Source organism: Syngnathus floridae, chromosome 16 (genome assembly GCF_059516105.1).
Source record: "Syngnathus floridae isolate MCC-2025c chromosome 16, RoL_Sflo_1.0, whole genome shotgun sequence".
Classification (NCBI taxonomy): domain Eukaryota; kingdom Metazoa; phylum Chordata; class Actinopteri; order Syngnathiformes; family Syngnathidae; genus Syngnathus; species Syngnathus floridae.
In genome coordinates, this window is record NC_142428.1 from 4,476,092 (window position 1) to 4,499,842 (window position 23,751).

General features: G+C 42.6%; 2 protein-coding genes across 5 annotated transcripts; both read left to right on the forward strand.

Annotated features, from left to right (window-relative positions):
- Window positions 1–735: 735 nt before the first annotated feature.
- rps6ka1 (ribosomal protein S6 kinase a, polypeptide 1) lies at window positions 736–19,460 on the forward strand. 4 transcript variants are annotated; one of them, XM_088399863.1, is made up of 23 exons: window positions 736–1,213; window positions 5,163–5,207; window positions 12,490–12,543; window positions 13,333–13,449; window positions 13,536–13,617; window positions 13,743–13,823; window positions 13,890–13,969; window positions 14,043–14,149; window positions 14,221–14,258; window positions 14,329–14,471; window positions 14,531–14,601; window positions 14,669–14,757; window positions 14,969–15,033; window positions 15,746–15,848; window positions 15,921–16,051; window positions 16,178–16,303; window positions 16,376–16,465; window positions 16,549–16,707; window positions 16,813–16,974; window positions 17,249–17,325; window positions 17,409–17,526; window positions 17,594–17,731; window positions 17,869–19,460. In XM_088399863.1, exons 1-23 carry the CDS (start codon window positions 1,151–1,153, stop codon window positions 17,989–17,991), a joined length of 2,262 nt encoding a protein of 753 aa, XP_088255989.1. In that variant the 5' UTR covers window positions 736–1,150; the 3' UTR covers window positions 17,992–19,460. The 4 variants fall into 4 exon arrangements, with proteins under 4 accessions (XP_088255989.1, XP_088255991.1, XP_088255992.1 ...); XM_088399865.1 differs by lacking the exon at window positions 12,490–12,543 and having other exon boundaries at window positions 737–1,213; XM_088399866.1 differs by lacking the exons at window positions 736–1,213; window positions 5,163–5,207; window positions 12,490–12,543 and adding an exon at window positions 11,545–11,704.
- Window positions 19,461–19,769: 309 nt separating this feature from the next.
- pole2 (polymerase (DNA directed), epsilon 2) lies at window positions 19,770–23,715 on the forward strand. Its single transcript, XM_088399869.1, has 19 exons — window positions 19,770–19,929; window positions 20,264–20,364; window positions 20,425–20,500; window positions 20,584–20,661; window positions 20,743–20,836; window positions 20,919–20,993; window positions 21,168–21,251; window positions 21,349–21,405; window positions 21,474–21,522; window positions 21,663–21,735; window positions 21,856–22,028; window positions 22,100–22,189; window positions 22,264–22,318; window positions 22,397–22,456; window positions 22,605–22,682; window positions 22,760–22,868; window positions 22,938–23,114; window positions 23,241–23,308; window positions 23,389–23,715. The coding sequence occupies exons 1-19, from the start codon at window positions 19,856–19,858 to the stop codon at window positions 23,405–23,407; spliced, it is 1,590 nt and encodes a 529-aa protein (XP_088255995.1). The 5' UTR covers window positions 19,770–19,855; the 3' UTR covers window positions 23,408–23,715.
- Window positions 23,716–23,751: the final 36 nt, after the last annotated feature.

Sequence of the window (23,751 nt, forward strand, 5' to 3'; positions counted from 1 at the left end):
TGAGGAACCTAACCTAGCCTTTCTGTCTTTTACAGTCGAGGCACATCGAGCACATTTCTCTTTGTTTGCCTCACATTCATTCTAATTTAACCACCTCCCCCCCTCCAAAAAAAAATGTCAGATTCATCCACAGTTTGATGCTCTCCAGTTGCCAATAGTAACCGGAGCCTGGCGCGAGCGAAACACTCTGCTGTTGAATGGAGCGAGGAAGTGTGGAGAGCAGAAGGGGTGTGTTATATCATAGAGGGCCCTCACGACGAGAGCTGTTGTCAATGAAAAGAGATTAAGCCCAAACACTTTCAAATAACACACTGCATGCCAAATCACGGATAAAATTGGAGTTTTTGTAAATAATGTTTTGTCTATACGCTTTTATGCAGAGAAATTAAATATTCCTTCAAAAACGTTATACATTAGGTAGACCTGCACAATAACAAGTATGATGAATATTCTATATTCTGCATGGCAACAAATTTTGCCTCGCATTATTTTTTTTAAAATTCTTATTTATTGACAACCTACTTTAATCTTGGGTAGATCTTTATCATAAATTAACCAAACAAAAAAAATCTCAGCATATTACCTGTGAATTATTTTATTTTAGTTGCATAAAGCTAGTTGAGCGCAATGACGTAGGTGGAGTTCACTTTTCCGCCAGAGGATGGCGACATCGGACGTGGGTGGTAGAGGAGCTAGGATTTAAAAAAAAAAGAAAGAAAAGAAGGAGGGCAGGATGAATCTCGTCTTTGGGAGTGTGCCAATGACAATCTGGGCTCGGAGGCTGCGCTGAGCTATTTACTACCAAGACAAGAGCGAGAAGAGGAAGCCCGGTGTGGAGGACCCAAGGCTTCGATTGTCAAACCAATCCGGACTTGGTGTCATTCCTCCAGGATTGTTTTTTGTTTTGTTTTTTATTTATTTTATTTTTACACCTAGGTTTTTCCACCTCTGAGTAGTACCTGGATTTATTCTCCTCTCAACTGGATTACCACTTTGGAGCAATCCGAATTAAATCAGAACGATTGCACCTGTTTGTCGAACCCCGCCACCCCGAGTGGTGCACGAGGACTGTGGACAGCACCAAGTCACCGAACCGAGCCCGAAGCCCTTCTGAGAAGTTGTGCATCTTGACGGGGGCAAATCTGCAAGCATGCCGCTCGCACAGATTGCCGAGCCATGGCCCACCATGGAACTTGTCCAGCTGGAGACTGAGGTAAACCACAAGTGCGGAATTGCAACGTTTTAGTCAAGTTACTGTGGAATTTTACATTTGGATAAGTTCCTTGGAAGGACTCGTAACTATTTCGCAACCGGTTATCATATTCGGATGTTCATAAATGTCTACATGTATCATGCATGTTTGAGCCTTTCACCTAAATTACCATCTATAATTTGAGGTATGATTATCAATAATATTACTTTTACTATATGATGCGGCCATCCATCCTTTTACACAGGTTAATTATACGTAGCTTCTGGCTGCCACGGGGAGAACAAGCAAACTCCATACAGGAAGGTGATTCCGGAATCGAACTACACTTCTAAACTGTGAATCAGCGCTTCACCTCTTAATGAATACTCCAGCATAATTTCTTTTTAAAGCCTCAGATTTACTCTGAAAGAGGTGATTCATCACTTCACCTCAGTTATGTCGCTTTATTTGGAACTATTCATTGTCACTTCAACTCAAGAGCATTTCCAAATCCAAATAAGTGCTTTTTACACTTCTCCACTCTGCTGCAGCTCTCCCCGAAATGAATTTATCCAAGCACATCTGATGGATATTAGATTTGCGGATAGTGTCAGATTATTCTTGGAAATCATACTGCATTTTTTGCTGTATTATGGGAAAAACCACCTGGTTGTTGTTTTGTTTCCTCCCGATTTCAAAGTGATCCGGATTCTCTGGCAACCTGTAGAATGTCATTGACACCATCCAATTGAACAGCTGCGGGAATCTGCCAAAATGTACGCTGGGCCAGATGACATGTAATATTCATACCTTCTGTCTCTGATCTCCTCTCTTTTGTGCACGGTATTACACAATGTCCTCAATATTCTTTACCGTGAGAATTGATTTGTCGATTGAAAGCCTTTTGGGGGGGGCAGTCTGGTCCGGAAGTTGACATCTTATCATTTACCTTAGGTCTCTTCTCTGATAGGAGAAGAACATCCTGCTCTCTCACGTTGATCTCCATCATTCTGTCTTTTTAGCTTCTCATGCTGACTCATTTAAATTGGTTGCCCCCATTTTTGACTCCTCTACAGAATCCAAACTTGCTAAAGCCGTTAATCATTAACTTGTATTACCATAAAACTCAGCACGGAGAACATCCATTTACTAGAGTATGAATCAAAAACTAAAATAGACCACCGCGGGGTTTTTCTGAAAGTTAGCGCGCAAGAGAAATAGATGAAAGAAGGAAGAATTTATGAATTAAAATCCCAAGTATCTAAAAATATCAACAACGGGGGTGAATTAATTAAAACTATGAGTTTTGATGAATCTGTCCATATTATACATTGGCGCAGTCAGCGTAATGAGTCACCCTCCCATAATGTGTCGTTATCTTTTTTTTTTTTTCTGCCTACTTGTCAGCAACACCTCCGAACAGATGCTCGTGCTGACCCTGCAAAGAATGTCGAGCGTAATTGCCTGCCTTTTTATTGCATGATTGACAGAGGGAAAATGTGGACTTTTATTTCAAATAAGTAAAATAAATGTTTTTTTCCTCCATCATCGGCCTGCACAACACCTGTCCACTTTGCATTCATTATCACCCGAGCTGTGATCAATTTAATCACACCAGTCGCCGCTAATCATCGTGAACTCCATATCGGGACGCTGCACACTTTGCTAGCACCGGCAGACACCTCGGAGGAGAACGATCCTGTCCCAATTGAGCGTGTTGGACCAGGAGACAGATGGAGCAGGTTGACCTGCTTCACTATGACTTGCTTGATACTTTAAGGTCTGGTCCAGGTCCATTTGTGGATCTGGAGGGTTCCTTTTGTGTAGTTTTTCCCCAGTCTAGGATCAAAGTGGAATTTCTGGAATCAAAGATTGATTTTGATTCCTGTGGGGAAATGACGTCTGATCTGAAGTGAATCAGCGCTGATAAAGAGGTAGCAATCATCCCCACCGCTGTGCCGCCATTATGACTCAGTGCCACCTGCAATGGCTTCTGGCATTTGTCATGATCCTGCTGATCCATCCACACCAGATCTCCACCATCCAAATACGGAAACTTTCACTTGTACTCTAAAAGTTTCACTATTAGTTGCACCCGCTCTAAAAAGTGTAGCAGACTAGAGAAGTGACTGAAGCTATTTTAGGTTCTTATGCAATATTTCGATTCTCGTCAAGTGTGTGTTTGCTATCGAGGCCGAGCACTCGAGCGTTTCATGGCTTTTATCTCCCGCGCGGGATTAAGTGCTGCTAATTTGGGCGTGACCTGCGGAACACCTGAGCAAGACTGTGGCGGTGAAGGAGAACGTTCGATAACATCTCCGACTTCCGGGACAGACGTTAAAATAAATCTGGCGGGAAATCCTCAGCAGAAACTGTTCCACCATATTTCGTTTTGCTAATGCTAAATGTTTTGAGGTCTAGTTTTCCTGATTATTGGTGGGAGTCAGAAACCTAAAAGCCCAAAAGTGGTAAATAAATATAGATAATGTCCATTTGGTGGATTTAGCAAAGTGGTTGTCAATCAATACTCACCGAGATACTGAGAAATTTAGCCGGCTAGGATTACAAAGACTAAAAAGATGCTCCTTGTATTTCTTGTTGCTAGGATACAGTGTTATGTTAGTAAAACAAATTTATCTCACCAACTCAAACAGCAGAGCCGCCCTGAGCTTGTTGACTTTTTATGACCAGACAGGAATGAAAAGTTCCGCTTTGCCGCCTATCGGGCTAACGTTTGCTCAATACGATTCCCACGCGTTTAATCGCGAGGCCTCCTCGCTTATTAACGTGTTGAGCCTTGTTTGTGTGCTTAGGTGTGCGTGTGTCTGCGCTCTCGTTGAGGAAGCTCAGGGGAGCGCCGGCGCCATTAACTGGGCCACTTGGATCGGCCAAGCGTGGCTAATGAGATTGAAAGTGTCGGAGGAACGGTATCGGGAGCGTGTACTGTACATGCATGAGCGGAGCGCTCGGCATCAAGGTTTCAATAAAAACGACCGGACTCGGCATGTTGAAATAAAATGTATCCATAATAGGCCTGTTGATGGTACACCCGTTTGTATTAAGAAACGTGGTCTTTGGTGTTCCCATGGCGACCTCAGATTACTCATTTTGACTTTATGGCTCTCGGAGTTGATATGACTCTTCTTGTTCAAAGTCCAATAAACAAGTTTGGTGTTACAACGTCGAATGTTGTTAAAACACCACAAGGCTCGACTGGAAATGATCTCAAGTAGTTTGTGCCTGGAGCAAATGGCTTAAGTGACGTCCCTTGTACAGTAATAGTGGCTTGAATTCAATCTCAGGGTTGAAGTGATTTTTGTTTGTCTTCTACAGAAAGCTGCCAGTAAAAGTGGAATTCGTGGCATTCACCGAGGGGGGGGGGGGAGGACTCTTGGGAGCAGAATTCCGAAATATGCTCTTCTTTTTTTCTTCCTCTTATGTGCGGAAGCAGTTGGACATGTTTTCACATTTCATCACCTACCCATAAAACCGTAAAAGCGTTGGTTGTATTTTCACTCGTGCGGGCTCTAAGGGGTCATGACCTATGTCCCATCTCACAAGAAGTTGACTTGACACAAAGATGTCACGAATGGTTCATTAGATTAATATTTGTCGTACAAATGAGACTTAAAAACTGGAGCAATGCTGAGTCATCACATTTCCTGTGTATAGTTGGGCATGAGTCACCCTCTCAAGATGAACCCCACAAAGAATAAACAAGCGCCCCGTCGTCCCAAATGTGAAGAGGCAGCAAAGCGGCAAAGTCGCCGCTAAAACGTCACGAGTCAGCAATCTGTGACGTACCGTTATGTCTCTCTCTCTCGGGATAGCCACGACATCACTTCGGCTTTTTCTAAATGTGACCGGACAACACGTTTTTGGCGTTTGCCCTTTGTATTTGTATTTTTTTTGCATTAAAAATCTACTTATGCAACACTGATCATTTTCTAAACTCTACTCTCTTTGACAGAATGGCCAGAGTACTGCCGAAGATGGAGTCACACCTGCTGTCAAGGTCGGAACACACACTCACACACACACACACACTCAATTAATTAAACACAATTAATTCGACCGGGGACATTTGGACTGCTGTGTTTACATGGCCAGTTAGTACTTGTTTCCCCCCAACAATAATATAGACAAGCTAAATTAGCCTAGCATCTTCTTCGTATCTTCCAGCAGTCTACCCTGGGGCACTATGCTGCCTCTCACAGGTCACTAATGGTACTACAATAGGCATCTCATATTTTAAGACCAGATTTTTTTTTCACTTCTGTGGGTGTAATTAGGTTGTAATGAGATGTATTTTATTACTCTCTATTACATGTTATATTTCAAACAACCGTAGCTTCGGCTGCGTGTCCCCAGTTGTCCCGTTAGCGATCACATCACAAACGTGCACAAGCTTGCTCGTAAAGAATGGCTGAGTCAGCCCTTTTTTTTTAAACTCCTCCCCAGCCTCCATTATTATCTGGCCCTTTGGAACACAATCCCCTTTCCTCTTGTGTTATTCTGCAGGGGCACCGTGCTCATGCTGGCTTTTGTGTTCAGTCCTTGTGAATTGAATGGAGGCGGGTGAAGCCCGTCTAGCATCCTTTCACGTTATAATGACGTGCGATGATTGGGGTCACCACACGGGGAAATGCGCTAATCCAAATCACAGCTTCGTTTATCACATCTGATACCTCTCTTGCATTGCAGTACGCCATCAATAAGATTCAATTACAACCGGAATGGTGCTTTTCACGTGCTAATTGATTGGACAACACTATTTATTCCGCTTTATTAGAATCCCGCATTCGATAGGACGACGAGGAAATTGACTTCCTCCAATGTAACGGGATTGCTTTCCTGGAAGGACATTGACGTTGGGAGAAATTCATCGTTTTTATCGGAACTGCACCTGTAATTGTTTCGCTCGCCGTTGTTTGTTAGCACGTCTCATCTTCCTTGATGCGTTTCCTGCGACCTCTGAGGCGATATTTCATTTCAAGCGAGGTGCTGCCACTCGCCAGCTTATTGCTGACTGTCTTTTCGCTCTTGATTTGTTTTTTTTTTCTCTCTTCAAACATCGCAGCACTGCAAGCGGGCATAAAATGAAATCAAGGCAGTAAAATTGTAACCAATTAGATGATGGCTCTCTGAAGGGTTCATGAGTATGCAGTTTTACCGTTGCAGTTATTAAAAACAGGAATTAGAAGCACTCTAATGACGACTGCCGACTTTTTTTTTCCGGATCAAGTGCGTCTAATGGGCTTTCTCAGCTCGTATAGATTCAGCGTCAACGAGCAGGCGTATCGATGGAGGGAATCATCTCATCTGTGGTGCCAGGGGAGGAGTTATTATTACCCAGTTTTCTCCTTCAAGTGAACAAAATGTCTCAACCTCAGTCAAAGTTCACTCATTGATGTTTTTTCGAGTGATGAATGTTTAAACTATTGTGGCGCTCTTGTTAGATTAACTTGAGGGGAAGTTTTTCCGCCTCTGCCTTCAACGGTGACGGATGCGACCAATAAAATACAAGAGCAATTTGGTCTATACTTAATTTTATGTCAAATGCAGGCCTGTTGTTACGTAATTCTCACCCCACTGCGGCAGGAGCTCCTACCTTACGAGCCAGAGGGCAGAAATTAGAACGAGGTAATGCACCAGAGATCGTGGCTAATGACTTTTTATTTTTCCACCGCAGTTAGGCGCTGGTAGAATAGAAGCAACTGAACGGCACGATTGAAAGGAAGGTATGGTTCGGCGGCCGGAGATGATGAGGTATTGGAAAAGGCAAGGGAAAGGAAACGCTAGGCACCTTTTCGGCCCGTGTGGGAGGAATGGAAGCGAAAAGAAACGTGAGCCTCTTTCACACGGAGACCCTGCAAAATTGACGTAATGAGTGATAAAAGATATGCCGTTTATCCGTGTTTTATTATTAAATTATCCAAAGGAAATGATAGACAGAATCAGACGGAAAAGTGTGCTGTGTGCCTTTGACGGTCACGTCCACCGAGTCAAATTATGGAAACAAATTAGAAGATGGGAACAGTTGAACAACTATCAATTGAGACCGAGGACAATCATGTTACCAAGCGTAAAGATGGGACCGATTGTTAATTAAAAAATTGAGACAGCACTTCTACGCAGTTTCAACACGTGTTGAACCGGATTAAAGAAATAAATAATACAAATAAATCTGCGTAACGTTAGGAGATTATGCACAGCTACGTAAAATAAATAATGACTTGTGAAGAATTCCTAGAAAATCACAATGTATGGTGAGCTATTTTTAGAACAAGCCTACAGACTACTAATGTGGTCTTTGAATATTACCCGCAGGCACCATGTTGGTGACCCCTGTTCAATCCAACGCATTCCCCCGCGTGGCCATGTCGAGCTCATAGCAGCCTCGGTGTCGAGTGTTCCTCGACCCGATTAAATATTTACCAGAGGAGCGAGCGTAGGCGCCGCACTTGACAAGCGGACGGAGCCTAGGGCGGGCGCGGAGCCCGGCGAACCAGGAAACGGCAAGGTTACGAATTTCCCCACCTAGCGATGAGAGCGCTAAGCGTATGCTCACGCATGTGGTCGTCATGGAAACGGCCCTTCAACAAATCTGACCTCCTGAGAGGTAGGATTTGCATTGAAGCCCCTCCAGCAGTCGTCACGTTGTTATTTCAAGCATACTTTAAATTTTACTAGTGGGCATAATGTTTTGGCTGGTGGGCGTATTTGACTTTTTTCTTGTGAACCACATCTCCGTGGTTTCTGACTGCTTCTGCAAGAATCCAGGAATTCTCTGCGGGTCTTGTCGAGGTTACATAAATTCCACAGCACTTCCTGGAAAGCGCAGATGGCGGCCAGCTTGGGTTGCCGACGTCCAGCTCGGCCTTTTCCCGCCGGGCTCGCTCGCCACTGGGAAACTGTCAAACAAACCTGCGGCGAGATGATCGCGTGTGCGTGTTGGAGGCGTGTTCGAACAACCCTGCAGAACCAAACACGCCGCATTCCACGGGAAGGTCAGGGGAGGGGGGGAGCAGGGGGAGTCACTGACTTATAGCATCACTTTTGTGTTGCAATGTCCTCCAAAGCCTTTTTTTTTTCTTCCCCTCTCTCACCGAATGTCGTCACCAGCGCAACGATAAGCACCCGAACAAACCGCCGCCGATAACTACTTTTTATTTTTTTCCGCGTGATAAAAATCGTGGGTGGTTGGCGGAAAACAGCGTCTGGGTACAACCACAACGCAGTGGCGACAACGAAAGTACTTCTCAGTGCGTCAGCAATATCGATCAATCTTTGCAATTTATAAACATTACGGTGTCAGTCTAGATGTGTTGCTGCACCGTTTGTGTTGGATGGAAGCAAAGCCTATGGGAAACGTATAGCCGACCTCTACACAATCTCGGACTTGTTTACACAATTGTACTGTGTGTTTGGTTTGAAGGGAATAACTCTCGTGTGCGTCTGTGCGTGCTCTCGACTGAAGCGGACGCTCTCTTGTGTGAGCTTATCATCAACAGAATCTGCTGTTAATGGTAGAAGGTGGCTCTGCAGAGCTACTGGCCAAACACGCAGAGGCGGGGCGATGGTTTATAACCCAATTACCCAGCCCCCCCCTCCCTCGAGCTTGCGGGTGACTCTAAATTCTCGTTTTGTTTGGGGTGGGTGGAGGGAATCAAAAGCATCGCTAGTATGTTGCAGTAGGACGAGTAGAAAGTACTGTGGGACAAGTTTGGGCAGTGTAATGCAAAAATAGACTCACAATAAAAAAAAAAGGTGATTAGTAATACTGGTAATTTTTTTTTAATTCTGTCATGATTGTTATATTGTCTGTTTACATGTGTTACTCCACCGTTTGTGTTCACATAAACCTCCCAATAAGCATTTTCAACAGAAAATGGAAGTTGGTTCCCTCACAAAAATATGAAAAAATATTTTTAAAGTATTATATACTTGTTTTTAATTATTTCAAACAAGAAAATTCACCTGAATGCAGCATAACATGGACGCGAGTCGTCGTCTGTCAGCACGTCAACAATTAAAGATGTTTTTCCTCAGCATCCCTTCAAATAATTCAAAGCATATTTCCGTTGCCTTCAGTAGCCCCTCCTCCATCCATCCTCGGTTGCCGCGAGCCGCCGTCGTCATGGTTACCGTGTCCTCAGCGTCGCCAAGCCCTGCAATAGTAGAAAATGGTTTTTTTTTTACACACACGGAGTAGCCATAAACCTTTTTGCTCATTCAGAGTTTCATTCATAACTCGTTTTCTTTCTTTCATCAGATTTTTCAGATTTGGTCCGGTGATTATTCTCAAGCCCCCCAAAACCTTTAAAGGCCACGGTGGTATTTGATCGAGGCTCTTAAAAGGTCCACTCGGGCAGTAAGAGCACTCGTCCATCAACGATTGGCATGAAAGCTTGCTGTCCACGGCCATTTCCTGCGTAAAGACGCCGTCCTCGCAACCACTTCTCACAAAGATGAGGAACACAGTTGCCATAGTTTCACACTTCTCCCTTTCAGGGTCGACTGAGGAGAACGTGGCAACCGGTTGCTCTTGCCTTTTACAGTTACTACCATAGCGGAAAGCTGATTTCCTTGCCAAAACCACCTCAAAATATATTTTCGTCCATTTCCATTCCAGTCAATGAATTTACTCTGCTGCTACTTGTTTCTATTACTTTTCACTATTGTCGGAAAATAACGGTTGACACGGTTACCGTGGCAACAACGCTTACCATTGTTGTAATGGAATCATAATGAATCTATTTTGTCATGTCATTTGAAATAATGAGATTTTTTTTACATAACGGCATGGAAAGTAAGAGATTTTTAAAAATTCGATTCATGGATCAATAATGAAATAATTAACTTGCCTCCTATCATAATTGAAATTCCAATACCACCATCATCATCATCTTCATCCTTCCATTCTGCTCAAGCTCATGTCAACTGTCTGACGTGCCTCTCATCTTACCGCAATCCTTGTTGTGCTATTAATATTCCAGATTGACCACGCAGGATTTCCTGTAGCATCCGTGCTAATCCCGCACACATTTCCTGTGCATTTTCCATGGAAATCTGTTAGCACAACGTCCTTGTGCAGCTGTCACTCAAAGCCAGCAGATGGAACGTCCTGTTCAATGTTCAATCTTTTAACCCCGTGTTGTAAACAACACCAAAAGGGGTGAAAAGGTGACCTCGTGTTCCTGTATGAAATATCCAACCAAGCCTGGAGATTAAGGAATCATGTGACCAAGAAGGTTCTCTGCTTTGTCAGCGGTAGATTAATAAGGCATTGGATTTTTTTTTATGCAAGAGTACCTAATGAAGAGTCCCCAAAGAAACCGCAAACGAGACTTAGATGAAGTAGCGAGAGGTTTTATGTCTTAATGCAGTGCAAGCAGCTGTGTTATTTGGATCCTTGACTTCTCCTTGCAGTTTAAGCTTCTTCTCAACCGCTCCAGGCGACGCTTTTATTAAAGCGCCTTGATTTAATGGTTGGAGGATTGCATTTGGTGCACTTGTACCGTCTGCCCCGCCTCTCCACAAAAAAGGAAAACAATCCAGCAGCATTACAGACGTTAGAACCTCTCACCTGATATGTTCTGGTGCCAGCCTGCATTAGCGTCTGGACTCAAGACACATCCAGCAGATCATCTTTCTCAGAACTCGACAATACTAGGTCATAGATTTACCGCTTGAACAACTCCACCCATTGCGGGTTTGAATTTGGTACAATGTGGTCTAAATCTGGACCGGATCAGAAATGGTGGAATGAGACACAAAGGGGAAAAAAAGGATCCTGTACTTTTAATGGCCTCTCGGCTGCTCTTTGTTCCAACTGACACCAGATGAAAACATGCAGGAAAAGAGGAAGCCGTGTCAAGACAGCCGTGGATAAATGTTGTAATTGTATGTTATTCATTGGACTATTATGCTGCGAGGTGACAATTTTCTTCTGTGCCGGGATGAATTAGCATCTACACAGACGGCGAGTGTATATAGTGAACATGCCCTTACTTGGCCAACCTTGGCTCTGCATGACGGCTCCTCTTAAGTGTCTGGCCCCTTGTGTGGTTTTTTTCTTTTTTTTTTTTTCTTCACAAGTTAGCAGGTCTTCTCTTGTGTCCTATAGTTTGGCTAGCCAAAGATGGGAACACCCCCCTTTTCTCTATTTCACTTTATTTTTTTTAAATATTTTGCAAGTGACTCTGCTTTCCAAAGAGCAACACAAAAATTCAAATTTACCGCTTTTACAGTGTAACCTTCCCCTTTGTGACCAGTTCTCGTCAATGTAGTCACGCTCGACTTTGGTGGTTAAAAACCTCACTTCCCATTTTGCTGTGAGTGTGGGTGTGTGTGTGTATGCAAAGCCAGTGAGTAACACACATCGAACATGTTGGCTAACTCAAAGTAAATCTTGAGCGGCCGTAAGCCGGTGCGTGCTGGCTCCAAGTGACATGGAAATATTTGGACATGTGGAGGTTATTATTCCGCACCAAAACACGCACGAGAGAGGCAAGTGGCAGGTTTTTGTTGATTTTAGCATGTTGAGCGTGTCAAATGAATCTGTTGTATGTTTGTATGTCTTCTTCTGTGGCCATCTAACATACAATTTAATTTCAAAGCCTTTTTTTTTTAGCTAATTAACTTTAACACGTCAAGTAGCTTAGCAGACAGGCAAGGATCAAAATGCAGACAATAAATTGATTTATTGTTTTTGACTCGTCTGTCCATTTCTCGACTTCCTGATTTATAGAGGATGATGTAAGGACTTATTGCGGACGCATCCATTTTTGATTTTGGGGTGGAATGTTCCTTTCTTAAGCCAGTGAGGCAAACAACAAAAAGTGTCACTCATTTGATTTTTTTCAAAAATGACACTGCAGAAATTGCACAAATGTGAATTATAGTTTGCTTTCAGGGAGTGCTTCAGGTATCAGAGATTTATTATTGCCAATCAAATATTTCATCGGAGTCCAGTCATAAGCCGCAGGGCGTGATCACCATCTTTGACTTTGAAAGGCCGCTCTTTGAATAGCGGCTTCTGCGGACAGGTTGAGCTTTTGTAGCCGGAAGGAAGTGAAGTCAGCTCAAGGAGAGAGAGAGAGAGAGAGAGGAAATGAGATAGAGAAAGAGAGAGGGCAGAGAAAGCCACTTCCTGTCCTGTCCTGACTTGTCCAGACTGGTCTTGTTACCCCTGAAATCTCCATCTGTCTCCACATGTGTGTGCTTGCAAAATGACTAATCTAAGCCAAACAAAAAAAATAATCATGTCAACTCTCCATTCCAACACCACTTAGAACGAATCTCATATCACGTGGATAGAGAAGGACTTTGCCCAAATGAGTGGCCAGGTAAGTCACTCCCTGCTACTCCTCCCTAAATAAGACATTTGTATGAATTACATCTGGGCTTAATTAAAATGACATATCGTCTCATGAGTTTTGGTTGGTTGTGCCGTTTTGGGTGCAAGAGTGTGAGAATGAAAGCAACCGCTTCCTTCCTGGTTGCCTGTTTCTGATTCATGTTCGACCTCAGTCAGTCAGAGGAGCACAACAAAAGAGTCAGCAAGACCCGGTCACCTCTTGGGACATGGGACCCGGGGCGAGATTTAAACTCAGTCGCTTTCTCCCGTTCCACCTGTCCAAAAAACCCAAAGGCTTGGCGGCGGCTGCAGATACTTTGCCTGCTTTGAAACGTTGGACACTGGTAACCATGACGACATGTCCTTTAAAGTTCAGTTCGATATGTTGTTTTTGTGGTAGTGCTTGTTTGTGTCTACATTTTGTAATATAAATGGCATTTTCCCATCTATGACTATATTTTTTCAATTTAATCTTTAATAGGTTAAACAAAACTACCGTATTTTCCGGACTATAAATTGCAGTTTTTTGCGATGTGACTTCTAATCAGGAGCGACTTGTATGTGAAATTATTAACACATTATTATTTAGGTATATTTATGGTAATGTCTGGGAAAAAAATGGTATCAAACATAAAAAAAAGACCTTTAAAAACAACTAATTAATTTTTACACCACTAGAGGGAGCCCGTTTTCACGCACAAGTCAATCTGTACCTCACAGGTCACCAGGAGCATTTTGGGCATTTGTCAAATCCATGTTTCTTTCTCTTTGTGTATAGGACGATGGCGAAATCAAGGAAATCAACATCACCCATGTGGTCAAAGAAGGTTCGGAAAAAGCAGACGCGTCTCACTTTGAATTACTCAAAGTGTTGGGCCAGGGTTCCTTTGGGAAGGTAAAGCGTGCAAGTTGGAAGTCCCGTGTATCTTTTCATCCTCTGCAGTCTTTCTCCTGACATTGCTCGTGTTTCACATACTTGAGGTGTTCCTGGTGCGCAAGGTGACCCCACCTGATGACAACCAGCTCTATGCAATGAAGGTCCTCAAGAAGGCCACACTCAAAGGTAAGAGAGTGAGCTTGTGATTGAACGATGTAATCAAAGTCAGAACCGTGTAAACAATGTCCTCCGGCGAAAAAAAAACACCGCCATACCATAAAAGGATTTTTTTTTTCTTTTCTCCCTACCAGTGAGAGATCGTGTGAGGACCAAGATGGAGAGGAACATCCTAGCTGATGTCAACCACCCGTTTATTGTCAAGCTGCACTACGGTTAGTCAGCTTGATTGCACCTCCTTCAAAAAAAACCTAAAACACATTGGTATATTCTCTTCACAGCTTTCCAGACTGAAGGGAAACTCTACTTGATCTTGGACTTCCTCCGAGGAGGCGATCTCTTCACCCGACTGTCTAAAGAGGTGAGAATTCCCTCAGAGTGATCATGCTACACGTTGCGTTCTCATGCATCATAACCGAATTTCCATCTCACAGGTGATGTTCACCGAGGAGGACGTCAAGTTTTATCTCGCAGAGTTGGCGCTGGGCCTGGACCATCTCCACAGCTTGGGCATCATGTACAGAGACCTGAAGCCTGAAAAGTAAAAGTAGTTCTCAAATTGCACATTTAATTATGCAAGTATTATAATATTATCCTACGTTTGTTGTCTAGCATTCTCTTGGATGAGGAAGGTCACATCAAACTCACAGGTGAGAAAATAGCAAGGAGATAAATAATTCCTGAAATGCTTCATCAAAAGTCTCCTTTGCTGTCTCGTAGATTTTGGTCTGTGCAAAGAAGGTATTGAGCAGCATGAGAAGGCTTACTCGTTCTGTGGCACCGTGGAGTACATGGCACCCGAGGTGGTCAACAGGGTAGGACACACCCACAGCGCCGACTGGTGGTCGTTTGGAGTACTGATGGTAAGGAAAGAACTTTATATTTTTAGGTAATTATGTAAAAGTCATGTTCTCTCCTCTAGTTTGAAATGTTGACCGGGTCGCTGCCATTTCATGGGAAAGACCGCAAAGAAACAATGAACATGATCCTCAAGTAAGTGCAAATGTTCTCTTCTACTTTGGTCGGATCACCGATGATCATGATGAATTATCTCTTGCAGGGCACGTTTGGGAATGCCTCAGTTCCTCAGCGCAGAGGCCCAGTCTCTGCTAAGAGCTCTGTTCAAGAGGAACCCCAGCAACAGATTGGGTCGGTTATCTCCTTCACTGCACCCAGTTGAGCAACACATTTGGCTGTCAACACATTTTATAGGCTTGAGAAGTGCTTGCGAAGAAAAAATTAAAGTGCCTCCCAAACTTACCACACAGAAGAATGTTAATAACCCTGCCAAATTTGAACATGTAAAAAAAAAAAAAAAGTATGTAATTAAATTGAAATTGTTTCCATGGGTTCACTATAGGATCAGGTCCAGATGGAGCTGAGGAGCTCAAACGTCACGGATGGTTTTCCAACATTGACTGGAATGTGAGTGTGTTATTTTTTTTTTATCTATCTATCTATCTATCTATCTATCTATCTATCTATCTATCTATCTATCTATCTATCTATCTGTCTGTCTGTCTGTCTGTCTGTCTGTCTGTCTGTCTGTCTGTCTGTCTGTCTGTCTGTCTGTCTGTCTGTCTGTCTGTCTGTCTGTCTGTCTGTCTGTCTGTCTGTCTGTCTGTCTGTCTGTCTGTCTGTCTGTCTGTCTGTCTATCTGTCTGTCTGTCTGTCTGTCTATCTATCTATCTATCTATCTATCTATCTATCTATCTATCTATTTATTTGGGGGAGTCATCCAAAAAATAATTTCATTACTATCTATTTATTGTTTTGTGAGTGTTATTTTTTTTTAATGTATTGTATTGAGTGTGTTATTTTTTTATCTATCTATCTATCTATCTATCTATCTATCTATCTATCTATCTATCTATCTATCTATCTATCTATCTATCTATCTATCTATCTATCTATCTATCTATCTATCTATCTATCTATCTATCTATCTATCTATCTATCTATCTATCTATCTATCTATCTATCTATTTATTTATTTGGCGGAGTCATCCAAAAAATAATTTAATTACTATTAATTTATTGTTTTACTGTCGATTTGTTTTTTTAAATTTTTTACCAATGAATTGGAATACTGCTAGTATTTTTTTTTCTCATCCAAAACTGTTTTCATCTGTGCCAGAAACTGTTCCGCAGAGAGGAAAAACCCCCTTTCAAACCAGCGGTGGCGCGTCCCGATGACACCTTCTACTTTGATTCCGAATTCACTTCCCGCACCCCAAAAGGTAATAAAAGTCAAGAACACCTTGGAAGTGTAAACACATAAATAAATACACCATTCAACTTTTCATCCTCAGACTCTCCCGGCGTGCCGCCAAGTGCCGGAGCTCACCAGCTGTTTCGAGGCTTCAGCTTCATCGCGTCAAGTCTGTTGGAGGAAGAAGGTTCAATGGAACCCGTGAAGCCCCCGCCGCACCCGGTGGTCCAGGTAAGCAGTAGGTAACATTCATGGATCAAAATAATCAGTTGGTTAGTCGATTAATCGTTAAAGACATTTTATTCAAATGACAATTTATTTTGTATCTATCGAAAAGTATTTCCTGTCCACTTGCAGCAGCTACATGGGAAGAACTTATTGTTCAGCGACGGCTACATCTTGAAAGAGGACATCGGCATGGGCTCCTTCTCCGTGTGTAAGCGATGCGTCCACAAGGCCACCAACACGGAATACGCCGTCAAGGTACAAGCAGGTCGCCGAAACACCTGGATGACCTCAGACAAGGCCTAGAATCGGGTTTTTTGTGATTGACAGATGATTGACAAGACCAGCGCAGACCCTTCCGAGGAGATCGAGATCCTGCTTCGATACGGACAGCACCCGAATATCATAACGCTGAAGGATGTGAGGAAAACAATTTAAATAATCAAGTCAAACCTCGATTGATATGAGTTGATACCGGAGGACTTCCCTCGCGTCGGTTCCAGGTGTACGATACCGGCAAGCAGGTGTTCTTGGTGACGGAGCTGATGCGCGGAGGAGAACTGCTCGATCGGATCCTCAAGCAAAAGTCCTTCTCGGAGAGGGAGGCCAGCGCCGTGCTGCACACCATCACCAAGACTGTGGAGTACCTGCACTCGCAGGGGGTGAGGGTGCAGCATATTTTATTAGCAGCGGCCATCTTTGTTTTTGTTTTTTTTTAATCTGATGATTACCTATCTTTCATTACACATTTCCTGATGGTGTCTTAGGTGGTGCACAGAGACCTGAAGCCCAGCAACATCCTCTACGTGGACGAGTCGGGGAACCCAGAGTCCATTCGGATCTGCGACTTTGGCTTCGCGAAGCAACTGCGCGCCAACAACGGGCTACTCATGACCCCGTGCTACACCGCCAACTTTGTGGCTCCTGAGGTGAGCCCGGCACATCTTGTCATATTTATAATGTTGGAAATGTTTGTCGTTTTTTGGAGAGGATAAAGAATATATGCCTGTTAGTATTGCTATTTCTTGGAAAAGCTCAACCATTAATGCTAACCGTTAGCATGTCGACAGCGGTTTGTATTAGGCAAGCGGGCTTTTGTGTGGGAGTTTATCAAATTGATTTTTGTGATTATTGTATTGGAGAATAATATCGATGCCTTAAAGCGTACATTTTTCTTCTCCTAAAATAATTTGTCTTCGCTAGGTGTTGAAGCGTCAAGGGTATGATGAGGGCTGTGATATTTGGAGTTTGGGAGTACTGCTGTACACCATGCTGGCCGGGTAAATAATGACACTCTTAAAACTGCGTTGTATAATCCGTTTCCATCCTCATGCCGTCTTGTTTTATTGATTCCTTCCTCTAGTTTTACTCCATTCGCTAACGGACCTGAGGACACGCCCAACGAGATCCTGAACAGGATAGGCAACGGTCACTTTAGTTTGTCTGGAGGCAACTGGGACACTGTGTCAGATGCCGCTAAGGTGACTTGTGTAAAATTATTTGCTCTAGAGGGCTTAACTCTGACTTAAAGTGTGTTCCTTGCTGTAGGATCTGGTGTCCAAGATGCTCCACGTGGACCCACACCAGCGACTGATCGCCAAGCAGGTCCTCAGGCACCCTTGGATCATCCAGAGAGAAAAACTCCCCAATAGCCAGCTCCCACTCCAGGACCCTAAACTGGTCAAGGTATCATTGTCGCGTGAAAAAGTGATCCAAATCAGTTTTGAATTGACTATTTATGTTCTTTTTAATTTAAATCTAAAAATGAGATGTCAAATTCTGAAAGGGTCCCGCTAAATGCAGCACTGTTATTTCCATCCCAGGGCGCCATGGCGGCCACGTACTCGGCCCTGAAGAACTCGCAGCCCACCCCCGAGCTCAAACCCATCGAGAGCTCCTTCTTGGCCCAGCGGCGTGTCAAGAAGCTTCCGTCCACCTCCCTGTAGACACATTGTCTTGAGAGAGAAAAAAAAAAGCCACCCAACCAACCAGCTCGCTTGGGAGGGCACTACCAGCCAAGGAACCCTGACTGTGACCCTGAACCCCCCCCCTTCTGAAAGAGCCCATCTTGTTGTGTTCACTTTTGTAGTGGGGCTAACCAAAGATGGACGAGGAGAGGAGGGGAGGGGGGGGGGTGATTGTTTGTAATCTACGTGTGCGCGCATTTGTGTTCCTGCACGACCACCATGCTACACAAAGTCCGCTCAGCCATCACTGGACGTCGTCAGTTTGCTGCACGTTTATTTGTCTGCCAGTTTTCGTCTGTCTGTGTGTGTATGCATGTGTGTGCGCGTGCGTAAAGATAAGCTTTACATTAGCGGCTTCGCGCCGCTAAATCCGTTCGTGCCGGCAGCACGGCGGCCGCAGTAGTGTCCAAAAATGCTGTTTTTGTCAACGTTGGGGAGGGTTAGTAATGTGAATAAAAAGAAACAAAATATATGAAAATATATATTTCTGCCATTAAATGCCTCTTTTGGCTCAGCCAGAAAAATGGGGATTGTTGGGAATTTTTTTGTTCACGTCAATCTCGTTTCTTTTACAGTGTCAGTTGCATGACGTGCAGTGTGTGATGTTTCTTTATATGTTTTATTTGACAACACATCTTCTGGTGGCTTTCTGTGAAAGAGACTCGGCATGTTCAAACATTTACATTGGCTTTTTGTACCCCCCCCTCCCTCTCCCCCCTCCATTACATTTTCAATGCTGTTTCCTGTGCTTGGCTGCTTTTGGTGTTATTTTTTGTCCGAGGAAAGCGTCGCTTCAAAATAGTGCAAGACAAACTCGAGCACATTGCTTACGTACGTGTTTAAAAAAAATAAAATAAAATAAAAGGTCTCGTAATGTATTGACAAGGAGGCCGGGCAGACTGTTCTCTCCATTGAATCAAGCCAGTTTTATTTTACATGGGGTCATAAAAAATTGGGGGGATTTGACTTTCAGGTGAACTTTTCAGGATGAACCTGAAAATGGGTTATAGGAAATTTAACATGAATCGATCGATACATTTCACCTGAAAGCCGAACATCCCTAACTTTTGGGGGAGATTCGATTGTGTCAAGTTACTGCCTGTGAGATTGCATACACTTTTCCATTTATGATTTCCAAATGATGTCCAAGTGTTAGCTTCCCAGGGTAGGTCCTGCTTTCAGCTTGGTGCCTAAAGGCCTACTTGATGAGGAAGGTGTCAAAATGTCTTGCATAAAAGAAGGGAAGAGCTGCGAGGCTGTGAAATTGTCCAACCAGCTGTCTTACCTCAAAAGGGATCATCAAGTTCTATCATTCTTTTGGTTTTTGTGATTGAGGGGAAAAAAACATTGTTCCTTTGACTAAACGTGGTGTGTCTTATTATATGATAAAGATGAAGATTTTTATATCTTACAAAATATTAAAGATTCTGTTGCTACAGTAAACTGTCTCATGGAATGTATAGTTGTGCTTGTACTGGTCATATTATTTTTTTCCTTTTCATTACATTGTTGAGCTGCTGATCCTCAGGATAAGGTAGCAAGGGCATTTTATTTTTAAATTAATAAAATGTATGAGGGTACCAAAATTTAAAAAAAAAAGTAAAAATCGAGGCTTTTTGAAAAGAAATACATTATTAAATTTTACATTTCACTCCAATATTTGCTTGAAATTTCTTTTATTTGTTGTTCTTAATTAATTTTTAGTTTTGTATATTTGTGAAAAATTCATTCTGATTCTGTTTTATTGTTAAAGCGCCTTTCACGGAAGTGACGACACGAATAAGGAAGTAAAATATTTGGCGCCAAAGCACGAGTGGACAGACCCGGACCAGCGAAGTAAACAATGATGGATGCTGCCCGGAGAATAAAGTCCAAAGTTTGTGCTGACTTCCAAATGCGGGGATTTATTCTCCGACCGTATGTATAACTAAGTCATTTCTATTTTGATTCTATTAAATCGATCTTGTCTAGTTGTGTCATGAGTCGTGACGTTCGTGTAGCTGTCAAACTTCATTGAGTTCTTTTTATGAATTTGGTAACTTTCCACAACCTAATATCAATAAATTGCTCAAAATTACATTCTATTGTTACTTTATTACCTAGTTGACTTCAAAACAGGAATAATGCTCACTCAAATTGACACTATTTACTATTTAAGAACTGTACTGGTTGTTCATTGGCATTTTTTTCCCTTTCTTGCTTTTTATTGTGCAAACATATTAATATACACAAAATTTTGTTGTTGTCAAAGTGAGGCCACCAAGTGCCTGGTAGAGGCCCTGTTGTCTATCAGTCCCACTGAGCTGGATGACATCATCGAAAGAGTGCTGGATGCTGTGGAGAAGCAACCATGTGAGTTTGTGCGGCCTTTTCGTGTATATTGTTTGTCTGTATCTGTGTTTTATCCAATAGTGACTTCAAGCACGATCGAACTATCGGTGGTGGAAAATGCCGTGCAGGACTGCTTTCAATCCTGCGATGAAACCATGTAAGAAGCTCAAAAACCCTCTAGAATGCTTTTTTTTTTTTTTTTTTTTTTTAAGTTGGAACGTGACTTTGACTCTTTTCCAGGACTAACGTTTTCAACATCATCGGCGCCTTTGACGTACCCAGATACATTTATAACGCGGAGCGGAAGAAGTTTGTTCCGTAAGTAAATTACTGTCGTATTTGTACTTTGTATGTAAATCTTTTTTTATATACTCTTTGTACCTCTGATTCCATTGGCAGCCTAAGTATGACCAACCATCCAACTCCGGGTCTGTGCGGCATCGCCAGAGACAAGGCGGAACTTTTTCGGGAACGCTACACAATCTTACTGCAGGTCTGATTTTTTTTTTTTTAACTACTGTCGCTGTTTTGAGAAGTGTTCTGATGAGGTGCTCATATTTGAATTTGGTTTCCAGCGCACACGTCGACACGAGCTGTTCACCCCGCCTGTCATAGGAGCTGCTGTCGTGCACAATCAAAACAAATTTCAGGTAACCTCGTCTTCGCTGTCCAGCTAAAACCTCATGTGTCCAATTTTAATTCAATCTTTTCTTCACAAATAGTTTCCATGTGTTATTAATTCTAAATTATTAATCTAGCTCAATTTTTGAAAACATAGTGTGGGTGTCCTATATCCTCAAGATGTTTTTTTTTTTTTAATCCAGCTGAAGACCATTGAAGCTTTGCTCGGCAGCACGGCCACACTGGGGGGCGTGATCGTTCTTGGAATGATCACGCAACTAAGAGAGGTGAGGCGGCAGGCCACCGGCGTTTTGGTCCATATAGAATCACAAGTATACATTCATCTTTTGGACTTTTGTTTTTTTTAATTTTGTCTTTTAATAGGGGAAATTCTACCTGGAGGATCCAACTGGGACAGTAGAGCTCAATATGTCCAAGGCAATATCCTTTCCTTTATTTTTTGTGTTTCAATTGAACAAAAACTTCTATTGCCTTAATTCATCTTGCACCAGTTTCATAATGGCCTTTACACCGAATACAGTTTCGTATTGGCTGAGGGTAAGTCGAGTGACACGCTGTACTGAGTGTTCCTAATTTAACGAAGGTGGAATCCAAAGGAAAATTTTAAGCAAATTATGGAATGAAGGCTTGTCGATGATAATACAGATTGGGCTCAATGTTTCGACCTGGTCTTTCAGGCTGGTACGAGGACTCGGTTTTCCACGTCAATGGTTTTGGCACTCCGCCCATAGAACCTTCATCAGCCACACGGTATATAATTAGTTCATTTTTTTAAAATCTATTTTCTATTCCCTCTGTTGTTTTTTTTTCCATGCATTTTAATTGATGTCAGTTACCAGGCATTGTTCGTATCCTCACTTCTGCCACCAGGGCGTACTTTGGCAACATCAACTTTTTCGGCGGCCCGTCCACGACGTCGGTGAAAGCGTCGGTCAAGCTCAAGCAACTGGAGGAGGAAAACGACGACGCCATGTTTGTCCTAGTTTCCGACGTGTGGCTGGACAACGCGGAAGTGATGGAGAAGCTCAACCTCATGTTCTCAGGTACGTGTCTACTAGCAGATCCACTCCAATTAATGACCGACTCGAACCGTGTGGACAATTTGTACCACCAGGTTACGCGGCAATGCCTCCCACGTGTTTCATCTTTTGTGGAAACTTCTCTTCTGTTCCGTATGGAAAAGGTCACGTCAAATCACTCAAGGGTAAACTCTCCAACTCTTAACAATCAAATGAGAAATGACAACATCTCACTTTGCTATTATTATTCTCTTTTTAGAGTCGCTGAAGGTGTTAGCTGACAGCATATGTGCGCATCCTAACATACTCAACAAGTAAGAGTGTTTTTTTTGTTTTGTTATTGTCGTTTACATTTGACTTAGTGCCTCACTGCCATCTTCTTGAACCTGCAGTAGTCGTTTTGTGTTTGTTCCCGGCCCTGAAGATCCAGGCCCGGGCACCATCCTACCACGGTAATATTTATACTGAAGAATAAATAGGCTGCAAATTTTTACTTACAAAGTTATTTTTTTCATAGTAGGAATGGAACTCCATCACATTTTTTACCTGAAAAACATTGTTGACAATAACTGTCAACTACTGATTTATGTCTTCCCTCAGACCTCCGCTGGCGGATCACATCACTGAGGAGTTCAGACAGAGGGTTCCTTTTTGCGCGTTCACCACCAACCCGTGCAGGTAAGTCAAAGCTAAGTCAAGCTTTGGCAAATTAATGTGGTTTTGCTTGGTTAGATATTTTTCATGCTCTCTTTCAGGATCCAGTACTGCAGTCAGGAGATCATAGTCATCCGTGAGGACTTGGTCAACAAAATGTGCAGGAATTGTGTGGGCTTGCCCAACAGCAACCTGGATATTCCCAATCATGTGAGTGTCTTTCAAAAAAGAAAAAAAAAAGGAAAGTTTTCCCATTATTGACACTGTTGTTGTTGTCAGTTTGTCCGGAGCATTCTGTCGCAGGCTCACCTGGCCCCGCTGCCTCTTTACGTCACTCCCGTGTTTTGGGCCTACGACTACGCCCTGCGCGTGTACCCCGTTCCCGACATGGTGGTCTTTGCCGATAAGTACGACCCCTTCAACGTCACACACTCCGACTGCCTTTGCGTCAATCCGGTATGTAACGTACTTCCCTGACCCGAATTACTAATTTCCTATTGGTTGAAGCTTTGGCGCGACTAATTGAAATAAAAATAAATTGTGAGTCGTTATTAATGAAAACTGTATTCATCACTTCACCAGGGCTCTTTCCCAAGAAGTGGTTTTACGTTTAAAGTTTACTATCCAGCCAACAAAACCATTGAGGACAGGTAAGGACCGTTTTGTATGTTTATTTAAATGGATGAATAAATTAGGTCAATAACATGACTGTTATTTTATGTCTCCACAGCAAACTTCAAGGACTATAATCAGAGATATATTTTTTAGTCTGTACATAAAGTTTTATTGAATATTTGTGTGTGTGAGTGAGAAACTGTCATTTTATTTGTAGTCGTCATGGATTTTGATGCTTAATTTTATTATATTCCACAAACGCAATATTAATCAGAATATTGTGTTTGGGCTAGTGCTGAGTAGAACATATTGAGGACAAAATGTTTAACTTGACTTTCTCTTTGTGAATAAAATTGCAATGTAACAAAGATAATGAGGTGAAGTTATGAAAATAAAATCTAATAATTACTGAAAAGTAAAACTGCGTTGTACGAAGAATAGTTATTAATTTAGAAATAATTATTTCCTTTGTAGTTAT

Bases quoted from the DNA above. Each gene is read 5' to 3' on its own strand.
- pole2 (XM_088399869.1), top strand. From the start codon at position 19,856: ATGATGGATGCTGCCCGGAGAATAAAGTCCAAAGTTTGTGCTGACTTC. The intron at 21,736-21,855 runs GTATATAATTAG...TTCTGCCACCAG, and splicing joins GAACCTTCATCAGCCACACG to GGCGTACTTTGGCAACATCA. The intron at 22,683-22,759 runs GTAAGTCAAAGC...GCTCTCTTTCAG, and splicing joins TTCACCACCAACCCGTGCAG to GATCCAGTACTGCAGTCAGG.
- rps6ka1 (XM_088399863.1), top strand. From the start codon at position 1,151: ATGCCGCTCGCACAGATTGCCGAGCCATGGCCCACCATGGAACTTGTC. The intron at 13,450-13,535 runs GTAAAGCGTGCA...CACATACTTGAG, and splicing joins GCCAGGGTTCCTTTGGGAAG to GTGTTCCTGGTGCGCAAGGT. The intron at 14,758-14,968 runs GTCGGTTATCTC...GGTTCACTATAG, and splicing joins GAACCCCAGCAACAGATTGG to GATCAGGTCCAGATGGAGCT.